This window comes from Poromitra crassiceps, assembly GCF_964638095.1.
Source record: "Poromitra crassiceps genome assembly, chromosome: 1".
Taxonomy (NCBI): domain Eukaryota; kingdom Metazoa; phylum Chordata; class Actinopteri; order Beryciformes; family Melamphaidae; genus Poromitra; species Poromitra crassiceps.
Window position 1 is genome coordinate 104,829,260 of NC_139623.1, and position 12,368 is coordinate 104,841,627.

At 45.7% G+C, this 12,368-nt stretch overlaps 1 protein-coding gene across 1 annotated transcript in view; it reads left to right on the plus strand.

Moving 5' to 3' along the window:
* Positions 1–1,966: 1,966 nt before the first annotated feature.
* Positions 1,967–12,368, plus strand: part of gabra3 (gamma-aminobutyric acid type A receptor subunit alpha3) — a gene marked incomplete at both ends in the record, with an annotated part of 220,671 nt that continues 210,269 nt past the window's right edge. The window contains one exon of the mRNA XM_083643203.1: positions 1,967–2,052. Coding sequence (XP_083499329.1) covers positions 1,967–2,052 — 86 coding nt within the window. The remainder of the gene's footprint in view (positions 2,053–12,368) is intronic.

Sequence of the window (12,368 nt, forward strand, 5' to 3'; positions counted from 1 at the left end):
GGAGCTAAGTACCTCATGCAGTCACGTGAAATTATCACGTTCTGCTTTATTAAAACAGAGGGAGTCATTTGATTAACCCCCCCCCCTCCTCCTTACCACTGTCACACCCCCATATACCCACTAATTGGGTTAAAGGCTGTAAAATAAATCTGAAGTCAGAATTCTTGTGCGTCTTCCGCTTTGGCCCACCATGCAGGAGCGTTAGTATCGGCGAAAACATTTAGTAGATGTGAGTCTTGGAATCATCATTTTTGTATTGCAGCTACAGCTGCATAATCAATACTGAGATTGGTCTGTTTTAAAGTGTCTTCACCTCGGAGGCATCAGAAACGGGGTGTAGAAGCGTGGTCACAGGCCTATGCAGCATTCAGCACACCAGCTTTCCCATCTGAGCACTTAAACCTGAGGTGTATCTTCTCATTGGCACATTTGTTTACTCCTCCTGTAATGATCTGTGTTCTACTGTTGTACAGAGAACATCCATTTCCCCCAAGGAAGATGTTTGATCTCCTCTCTGTTTGGTGGCAATAAAGCGGGTCTGAAGCTCACAAAAGCAAATGAGAGGCTTTTAACGATGACACAGCTGCTACATGCGTACTGTGCTTGAGCGCTCATGTAACTGCATCTCTCTGGCTTTCCCCAGTGTTCTTCAAGATCTTAGGCTGCCTTCAGTGGTATGCACAGTCACACTGATCTCAAAGTGTTTTGTTTCTTAATGAGGGGCCATTTCATCTTGATTACCAGATGCTAAATTACTTGTAATAATTACCAGTAGTTATTATGTAAGAAATGCAATGTGGTTACACAATAACTTGTGATAAGAACGAAGCACAAAAGGAAATTTGGTGTGGATATATGCGTGTGTGCGCGCACGCACGCACACACACACACACACACACACACACACACACTCTACTAGTACATAACAATGCATCATGCGTATTACTACCGTAATTACCCTACAGTAGTTTCTAGCTAGTTCAATTGGGTTTCACATTGATTGGCCGAACCACTGGGGATTCAGTCGGACAGAGTTGTCCTCACTCTATAGGAGGATTCTATAGTAGTATGATCACATTATGAACTGTTGCATGATGATTTTGCTGTATAAACGTGTTTCCAGTGATGTATGCAATGTGTATTCATCTGAATTACTGTGTACTGTTTTCTGTTTGAGCGCCTACACAATCATTCAGTATTGAATTTGGGAAAGTGTGTTGTAAATGAGGCCCCTGAGCCTTTTAAGGCCGTATTTGAGGTATATTCAAATATAATTTAAATTGAAACATTTGACTGGAAGATGGAAAGCAAAAAAGAGAGAGAGAAAAGGCGGGTGTGGTTTATGTCACTGTAAAAATAAATAAATAAAAAGCCATATATAGAAATGTGAATGTCAATTTGAGAGTGGAAACATAGGTGAGAGGGTGTGAACAGGCGGTGGCATACAGAGGAATTGGAACTTTAATGAATAGGGCGGCTGTAGCTCAGGAGGTCGAGCGGGTCGTCCACTAATGGCTTTGGATAAAAGAGGTCAGTGGTCCGATCCCCGCCTCCTCCAGTCTGCATGTGGAAGTGTCCTTGGACCAGATACGAAACCCCTAATTGCTCCCGATGGCTGTGCCAGCACCCTGCGTGGTAGCTTGCCACCATTGGTGTATGAATGTCTGTGTGAATGGGTGAATGTACCTACTCATGGTAAAGCGCTTTGGATACTGTAAATGCAGGCCATTTATCGTGAATAATTGTGGAGTATCTTCGAGTTCTGAGATTAATTCAGGTCCATTGGTGTTTTCCCTGCAATCTCAATGAGGTTATGAAAATACCTTTATGTGCTAAACACTTTAATTAGCATTGAACCAATTTAGAAATTGGGTTATTTATCCATCCTTTCCCATTAATACCTTCAATACCAAACCATCTATCTCCCACTCCTCTCTTTACGCAGGAGTCCTGTGTATAAACTGTCATGGCTGCCACACGTGGGAAACTAACATCACTGGACTCAAGCATGTGGATCTCCCTTCTGCTCCTCAACCTTTTTCCTCAAGTCAGGTACAGATATCTTACCTCTTCTCTCTCTCTCTCTCTCTCGCTCTCTCTCTCTCTCTCTTCGCTCGCTCGCTCAATTGTTTTTCTGTTCGTCTTCCTTCCTCTCAGCCCATCTTTTCCCTGCGGCCCTGCTTCCTCCTCACAGTCCCTGTCGTTGAAGGTCTGGGGATGTGTTTTGATGAATGCATGTATTAGTCGGGCTCAGAGCCACGGTCGATATTGTGATCTGCCCGATACCATTAGAAGCAAAGGTTTCATTATATTGTGAACAGGAAAAAACGAAGGAATGGGAGAAATTGTTTTGTTGTTGTTTGAGAGTGAGACAATCTCAGTTGTGATTATTATTTCTCGGTTGGTTTGTCCACTCCCACCCCCTTGCATCCTCAGTGGATGTAAGGTTTGTCCACTCACCTGCTGGACAACAATGTGTCTTCCACATTTCTGGAGTGAGACTAAAATAGAATCTGTGCTGCCTTGACCTAAACGAGGCCAACAAAGAGCAAAAATGAAGTGAGCTTATCCTGTCATAAAAATGTAGCCCCCCTCTGCACCATTCTGAATTTCACTGACTGGTGAACTATTTGCATTGTGCGACACACCACAGCTATGATTGCCCATTCACAGCATTTTCACTCACTGCATCCTGAGCACATTTCTCAGACCGCGTGTTCAAGTCAGCAAAAAGAGCCACAGCGCCGTGTCGAGAAGTCACTCTAATCGCACTAGTTCTAATATCACATGAAGAGATTGCACAGGTCGCCATGTTTGCATTGTTGATAAGGTAGGGTGCTATGGCATGGCAGGGAGATGTGGCTGCGTGTAAATCACTTTAGGATTTGGCATGCCAGGAAAGGCTCAACAAACCTGGAAGAAAGCAGACCGGGGGAAGGAATGGGAACAGTGTGACAGGGATTAGCCCAGATCGCTTTGTCATCGTGCCACTTGGCTCTCACTGCTTCTTAGCAGCACACAGTACTTGTAATTACTAATTACATATATGAAGTGGAAACGTATGGCCAGGAGATGCTGTTGGCCAGTCCTGTCAAGAGATCTACAAGAATTTGGCCCTGTTTTACACATTTACCTGACCACAGTTGAGTGACATTGTTATGCCAAACCTGCGTTATGGCACAGCAGTCCAGTCATATGGATTGACAGAGCTGATTAATAAGGTTCATACTCTCTATATATATCTTCTATATTAAAAGGGAGCAAGTGGGCAATGTTTGTTTCCATTTTTGTCCCAGAAGTGATGTCGTCAGTGATGTCACTTGAGAAATTGTGCATTGTGACATCACTGATGATGTCATAGGCATTGTGACATCATCAGTGATGTCATAAGGACAGGTGAGCCCGCACAGTGGCCTCACTTTGTCACTGCTCACTTGCAGGGTGGGCGACTATGAATTATCGTGCGTTCCTTTATCGCAAAATAACTGGGATGTGGAGGCTAAATGACGTCACATCCGTTTTGTTAGCGTTCCATTTTCAGAAAACTTGAGCTGGGAAGTTCACTGTTCACTTGTCAGATCCAGTCGCTAGCCATTGTTAGCAATAACAGTTGATAACAAGGCATTTCGACAGCATTTTGCGCATACAAACACTGCCGCCTCATGTCCACACCTAGAAGTTAGGCAGTGCTGTGTGTACAGCTGATTTAATGAGACACAAACAAGACAGAAGTGCTCCTACGAGTTTGGAATGGGAAATACCAGCTCTAGTGACGTCACCGTCCCAGCTCATGAACTTTGAACCGTAAGATTACCAGTTCCCAGTTATAAAGGACATGACTGATGATGTCATAGGCACTGATGATGTCATAGGCATTGTCACCGCTTTGTGCGGGACTGCACAGCATTTTCATGATTTTTCACGCGTCCCGCAAATTGAGAAGATGTCCCGCATTTTGGGGCGAGAGAGAGAGGGAGCGGATCCGACCAGCAGAGAGAGAGAGAGAGAGAGAGAGAGAGACGGAGAGCGGGGGATGGACAGCGAGCGAGCGAGACAGGCAGTGAGAAAGAGAGAGGGAGCGTGATCAGACCGAGGCAGAGAGAGAGAGACAGACGGAGAGCGGGAGAGATAGACCCGGATAGACCGAGACAGAGAGGGAGGGAGAGAGAAAGCGAGAAAGAGAGAGTGGGAGAGAGAGAGCGTGCACGCAGCTGCTCTTGTCTGCACTGGCTCGAGAGATGTGCAGCACACGGTTAACTTCACACAGTGCAGCCTGAGAGATGTGTATTCCCAGTAACTAGTAGCAATAATAACAATACCAATGGCCAAATACTTACCCATACTAATGATAATAGCTACTACTACCCATATTGATGCAATAGTCAATAGTGCATCTTTGCACAAAGCTCTCAAGTGTTGTTAACTGGTCTGGCACAATTGAAGACAGCCTCAAATCTTTCTCAACAGCTGCTATAGGCTATTTGCAAAGGACAATTAGGCTATACATTCCATAAACTGTGCTCTTATTGTAAGGTTAGTTAATGTTTTGTTCAGATTAACCTGTAGTAGGCTACTAATTGTGTAGCCTACTATGGTTCTACTTCAGTATAGTCGCAGACTGTAGTTCAATCATGGAAGACCAAATAAGGCATTAATAGAGCACCCCATGCTGTCATACCCCTCAGCCCAAATGACGTCACTAAATGACGTCACCATCTCCGACGTCACCTTCTCCATGACGTCCCAAATGACATCAGTTATGACATCATAAATGACATCATAAATGACATCAGTTATGACATCATAAATGCCCTTCTCCCAAATGACATCAGTTATGACATCATAAATGACATCAGTTATGACATCATAAATGCCCTTCTCCTGGTACTATATAAAGCCCCCATCACCACAGCTTAAATCACACTTGTGCAGTCATCACTCACCTTGTGTCAGCATCACGCATTCATCCAGCATCTCCAGAGCAAAAAGCTTCATTCAGTCCAGCACCATGTCCGAGTCCGAAAACGAGCAGCAAGTTTCAGCTCCACCGTGGACGCTTTCCTCCAGAGCACATTCAACGCCCCGGCCAGCCTCGGGCAAATCCCCAATCCCCAGGCTCCATCTCCGGGCGTCACAGGCGTCTCATGGGACGCTCCCCTCACCAGGGGCCGCGGCCGCAAAAGAAGATCCAACGTCAAGGAGGTCCTCGTCTCGCCTGGATCTCAGTCCGCACAGCACTCCGGAGGCCGCGGCCGCGGCAAAAGAGCCCAGAAGTCCACCTCCCCCGGATCTCAGTCCGCACAGCACTCCGGAGGCCGTGGCCGCAGCAAAAGAGCCCAGAAGTCCACCTCCAAGAAAGGCCCAGCGAAGCGCACCACGACCGCCGGCTCCTCGGCGGACGCGCCAAGGCTCCAGCCCCTCCAGGCCTCCAAGATCCCCTGATCGCAACGATGTCTTCACTGGTCGGGTCCCTCATCGACATCGATGCCCGGCCGAGGACGCTCGCGAGCCCCACGCTCCCCACGGCAGCAGCCCAAACAGCCCTGCCCCAGGTTTCAGGTCGTATCCCCCCTTTTCAGCCGGCATCTCTTCCGGCGGCCGCACTCATTGCAGGCCGGGTGCCAATCCCCGAGCAACTCTGCCCTGTTGCATACGGCCGCTTCCCTCTCCCGCGTCCGGTCGGGTATTATCAAACATGCATTTAGTCCCTGGTTTCAGTCAACGTTGCGGCATTGCTGCTGCACTCATTTCAGGCCGGGTGCCAATCCCTTAGCATACAGCATACGGCATACGGCCGCTTCCCTCTCCCGTGTCCATTCGGGTTTTAACAACATGCCTCTAGTCCCAGTTTCCAGTCAACCTTTTCTTTTTCATAGCATGGTTCCTCTCTTACGCATCCAATCCATCGATCCAATTCCAGTCATTTAGATAAAGTATAACCCTTGTAAACTTTTCCGGCCATGCTGAGTAGCGCGCTAGCTACCTGGCTAGCCACCGGCCTTCCATGCTATACTGCGCATGCGCGTGGCTGGTCTAGCGTTGCCAAAGATGCGCATTGCAAATGCAAGATGCGACACTATCGTCTCCCGTCGCATGCTTCAGGCAAAATGGCGATAATCATCAGTTCTGCTGTTGCCGTCCTTCAAAATATAAGAAAATGTATAGCTCAGCGCTAGAGCGGACTGGCTTGAATGTGGGAAAGCGGGGTTCGAATCCCGTGTGCGCGCTGATATTTTAATTTAAGATCCTGGTGAAATATGGTCTAAATCTGAAAGTTCAATAAACGTCTGCAAATAGTGGGTGAAAAAACTTTCACTTTCAAATTTAAACGTCTTTTCAACCGAAAAATGCTCGCGGGTGGTTCTGGCTTCAGCATATGCTTGAATTAAGTTCTAGAGGTGAATGGTTGCAGAAAAGAGGCACCATGAGTTCCCTACTTTCTCCCAGTAGGGAATCGATCTTCCTCTACGAGATTTACTCTGGTATTGCAAATGCATACGAAGCTTCAGTCTCGATCATAAACAAAAGGTGCTCCTCCCAGTCCACCACGGCTTTAATGTGCAGTGCAGCATCACCCGGCTTTCCGTTATGCATAACTCGTCAGGTCAGCAGAGCTCATTCCCCGGTCATGGCGCAGTAGATTCAGCAGAGCACATCCCTGGTCACAGCACAGTGGCTACAGCAGAGCATATCCCGGCAGCGTTGCCAGACGTACGATAATTATCGTGCCTGTACGATAATTTTGACCTCTGTACGATGTACGATCAATAATCCCCAAATCCCCCAAACGTACGAGAATCTCATCATTTCGTGACACTTAGACGAATCCTACGTCTATCACTCTATCTGTTTATACAATCATCTCTTCAAACAAACATATTTGCAGCTAATACGTGCAGGGTGTTTTGTTGTTGTTGCAACGCAGGCTGAGACCACAGTGTTGAAAAATCATGCCAAGTCCAAAAAGTAGCCTGTGATCAGCGCAGCCCCCCGGCATAGGCGCGCCGAAGGCACGCGGGCTGGGGAGGGGGCGTACGATAATTTCACTCCAAAAACGATAATTTTGACCCTCTGGTACGATAATTCAACATTTGCCATCTGGCAACACTGTATCCCGGTCACAGCAGTGGCTCAGCAGAGCATATCCCTGGGCACAGCTCAGTGGCTTCAGCAGAGCTCCTCCCCGGTCACAGCACAGTGGCTTCAGCAAAGCATATCCCTGGTCACAGCACAGTGGTTTCAGCAGAGCTCCTCCCTGGTCACAGCACAGTGGCTTCAGCAAAGCATATCCCCGGTCACAGCACAGTGGCTTCAGCAGAGCTCCTCCCTGGTCACAGCACAGTGGCTCCAGCAAAGCATATAGCCGGGCACAGCACAGTGGCTTCAGCAAAAGTATACCCCCTGGGCACACCTCTTAGAAAATTGGAACGGAATCTCATTCTTCTACGACGAAATCGTCTCGTCTGCCGACGACTTAAAACTTTCTACAGATGCAGCACATTCACTGCTCCCCCTCCCGCTGGACGTCAAAACTAATCAAAAAGGTCATGGCACGAAAACCGCGTGTCTCCACAGCCAGTCTCTGCCTCAACTGAACTAAGTCCACCGTACAACAGCTCAGCCGAGGGTGCGGGTGCAACTCTCCCGAAGTGACAGTACACGACTGTCAAAACAAATGAAAAAGGCCCATAATAGACATACTGTAGACACGCAACTTAAAGTCAAATCCAAGGGGAAAACGTACTTATTAACAATGGTCAGCCCACCTTTAATATTCCAAATGTCAAAATGCACAAATCAGAACGTGCATCTATTAGGAATAGAACGGATAGATAGGAAAACTATGAGAAAAATATCAAGCCTATCTTTGCCTCATACAATTTGGGATAAAGTAAGTGCACAACTAAAGAATATAACATTATGTCTACTCATTTTTAGACATTTTCATGCCATAATAATATAATGCTAAAGGTTAAATATTGCATCTTTAAGCCATTGCTGGCTATGCTCATGCAGGTTGTTGCGACCTTGGTCATTACTGACCTTAAAAAATGCAGGTCATCGCTGACCTTTTTCTTTTGGGGGGGGTGGTCCCCTCCCGGGGGGGTCCTCCCTTCAACAACCGGGCTGCTGTCCTCATCAGCCATGCGTCCTACATCCATCCAGAGCAAGCTGCTATATCATCAGCCCAAAGATGCCTCCTTCCATGATTGGTAGGAAGTATTAATGCATTTCGTTGGTGGCGGTCTTCTCTCCCAATCCCCGTTTGGTGCCCATGCCCGGGCAATTTGCATATAACCCCATAAGTGTCCTTGCCATTGCTTAACCTCAGTCAGCCCACGTCCTGACAATTTGCACAACCCATCATCCCTGCATTCTGCTTAAACATCAGTCAGCCCATGTCCTGACAAGTCAGCCCCCGTCCTGACAATTTGCTCAACCCATTATCTCTGCATTCTGCTTAAACCTGTCAGCCCACGTCCCGAGAAGTCAGTCCACATCCTGACAACTTGCTCAACCCATTATCCCTGCATCCTGCTTAAACTTCAGTCAGCCCACGTCCTGACAAGTCAGCCAATGTCCCGACAATCTGCATAACCCATCATTCCTGCATTTGCATAAACCTCAATCAGCCCTTGGCCCCCTTTTCCTCATCTCTCCCCATCATCACATGACAGGATCCTGGTTCATCCTTCACTTCAAGACCACACTCCAGAAATGCAACATCCCTGCAGAGAACTATTCCAGTCACTCCTTCAGGATCGGAGCAGCCACATCAGCAGCCATGCAGGGGGCGTCCTCCGCCTCCCTTCAACAACTGGGGCGCTGGTCCTCATCCGCCTATGCATCTTTCATTCGACCAGAGCAAGACACCATATTATCAGCCCAAAGATCCCTCCTTCCATGACTAAAGAGGCAACAAGCACTTCGTTGGTGGTGATCAAACTCTCCTTTTCCTCATCAATGCGCCCATGCCCGGGCTATCCACATCCACGCCCTTGCAACCCCGCTTTGCCTTAAAAAACCCCGGTCAGCCCCTCATCTCCCGACATGCCTAAATTCTCCCCCCGTCAGCCCACGACCTGACTAAAGCATACCCCAGGCGAGCTCCATGACCCCCGTTTTCACTCTCCCAGTTCCTGAAATAACTTTAAATTCCTTTGGGGGATGTCCTATCTCATACAGCACTGACGCCCCTCTCTCATAAGCAAGAGGAGCGTCACATCATGGAGTCATACGCCATACTCAAACCGTCTATTCTGATTCAATAAAGTTTGTTAAAATTATATTAAGAGTCTCTCATGATTGAAGTATAGTCGCAGACTGTAGTTCAATCATGGAAGACCAAATAAGGCATTAATAGAGCACCCCATGCTGTCATACCCCTCAGCCCAAATGACGTCACTAAATGACGTCACCATCTCCGACGTCACCTTCTCCATGACGTCCCAAATGACATCAGTTATGACATCATAAATGACATCATAAATGACATCAGTTATGACATCATAAATGCCCTTCTCCCAAATGACATCAGTTATGACATCATAAATGACATCAGTTATGACATCATAAATGCCCTTCTCCTGGTACTATATAAAGCCCCCATCACCACAGCTTAAATCACACTTGTGCAGTCATCACTCACCTTGTGTCAGCATCACGCATTCATCCAGCATCTCCAGAGCAAAAAGCTTCATCCCACCACCTCCCCAGATCACCACCAATGTCATGACTCCTGTTGGAAACAAATCCCCTTAGGGGGGATGTCCTATCTCATACAGCACTGACGCCCCTCTCTCATAAGCAAGAGGAGCGTCACATCATGGAGTCATACGCCATACTCAAACCGTCTATTCTGATTCAATAAAGTTTGTTAAAATTATATTAAGAGTCTCTCATGATTGAAGTACCTATATGGTTCAGTAGTATATTGTTCTACTAGAAAAGTCTGACTAACTTTAATGTTTTTGCGTGTGGAAGGCACAAACCTGCCATGTGTTTAATCTGTACATGAAGCCATGACTTGAATCCCATGTCAGCAGCCTGTCTGCTCTGTTGTATTGTAGGCTACACATTTTAGTCAGATGTGTTGGAGAAGAAGCACTGTGAAACTCAAGTTTCCCTTTGTGCTTACTGTATTTACCAGTGGGAGTTTTGAAAGTTGCATTCAAATAAAATAATTTATGTTTTTAAAATAATTTATGTTTTTATTTGCAGATCGTGTGAATCAACCAGAGGGCAAAGCATAGAGAGGGGTGAATAGAAATGTATATTTTTTGTTAGTTAGACAATTTATCTAAATGTTAGACTACATCGAAGCATCGGTAACGTGTCCCACATTGTCCCACACAAACGTACTCTTTGTCCCACATTTGGTTTGCTGGGATCTGCTCACCCTAGACATTCAGTGTCCTTTTTATTTATTTTATTTTTTATTTTGTTTACAATTTACTTCAGCATCAGCTGGGGGCCACAAAGCACCTTAAGTTAAGATTTTCCTTAGAGTTCGAGTTAAGGTGTCCCTAAAATAAAATTGGTTGCCCAAAACACCCTTAAATCTTCTCCTTAAGGTTAAACATTTTAAGGAAAACTTTGTCAAAATGTTGTCAAAGAGTGTTGCTCAGGCCATATACTGTATAAGGTCAAGAGACAACAGATGTGAATTGATCACTTCAAATTAGGATGACGAGCAAATCCGAATTCAACACTAGATGTACAGTATGTGTACAGTCAGTGTATGCACAAAATATGAAAACTGTGTATTGAAACTTATAAACCTTGTGTAAATTCCTGTTAATTATTGTATTCATGATGGGAGGAAACAAACTACTTTGCTGCTATGGCCATTGATCATTTGGAATGAGGTTGACTCTGAGTCCAGAAAAGAGAATAGGGCATTATTTAGTGGCCTTAGTATCGGCAGCATTACTAATTAAAGAAAATGTGCCAAAATGTAAGACACGATGACAGCTGCAGGTTAATTAAGGAATCTTGTGAAGTGGAGACATCCTCAGGGGCGGAAAATTGTCAACACTGTGCTCTCTTCCAACGGGGCCAAAGCAATCACTGTGATTCATTATGCATGGACATAACATACCACGATGACAAGGATTTCGCTATTTTCGCAAAATGTTCATCTCCATACAATTACTAGAGACATGACAGTGTGCACATAAGCAAAGTCCTTGACTCCTTGCACATCATCCTCCACTTAGCATATTTCATATTGGTGAGGTTTTACTTCGGTTCCTTTCAGGGTTTAAGTGTGCGACATTGTGGGACATTGTATGTCTCAAGAAGTCCATCTCTGAACCAAAAATGTATTTTCTCCGGAAATTTGTTTCTGAAGTGAAACTATACATTACTCGTAGATTGAAGTTCAAGTTGTTGAAGTTTAGAAATAATCCTTTTAGACCTCAGCACACCAGAGCGCACGCACATACCCTCTGAATATCTCCAAATCAGTAAAGCTGTTTCTCCCTGAGAACTGCCACCTCCATGATGCCCACTGATACCATCGCCCCAGGCTCCAAATCGGCTTTACTACGGTTGAGGCAGGAGACTTTCCTAATGGATTAAGGTGTAACAGACAAATCCCCGATATAAGGCTCTGTCACCGTGTCCGTCACTGCATTTCTTCATTTCGCACACACTCATAGACAGCGCATGATTAAAAGCTCTTATTCCCAACAATCCGCCTTTTACATATGAATGAGCAAGCTGTGATTACTTCCATTCTGCGAAGGTCTTTCAATCGGTCAACCTTCCAGTCCCCAACTTCCCCCACCACAGTTACTGTTAACCAGTGTGGACAGTCCGGACATGTTGTTGTCTATTTTGTTTGTAATCTGTTTCAACGCCACTGGCTAAAGTGACACTTAATCAATAGCTATGAGGCTGATAGCGCTGTATGTACATTTTACCTATAGATTGGGCCTGAAGTTGCCCAGCTTTGACTCCATTCCTCCATCTCGTCTCACATGAATTATTCAGCGCATGGCGGAGAGGGGCATCACTTTGAGGAGCGACCTGGTCAACAGATAACATTCTGTTACGGTAGTGTTGTCAAGGTTAATGTGTCACAGGTCTGGAAAAGGCTAATGTATTCTTCATGGGTGAGCCACTTTGCTGATTGAATGACCAGGCATAATACTTTCTACTTGGAGTTGCAAGAGGACAAAGTCACCGATTTGAGTGTGTACTTTTTATAAGGTGAAGTGAATCAAAATCTGCTTTAGTATATAATACATTTAGTACATATCAGTGAATGAATATTATGCCCCCCCTTTCATTTTATTGACAAGCAATACAAATATATGCGGCCATGTTTTTCCATATTCCATATATCCCAAATTTCTTTGGAA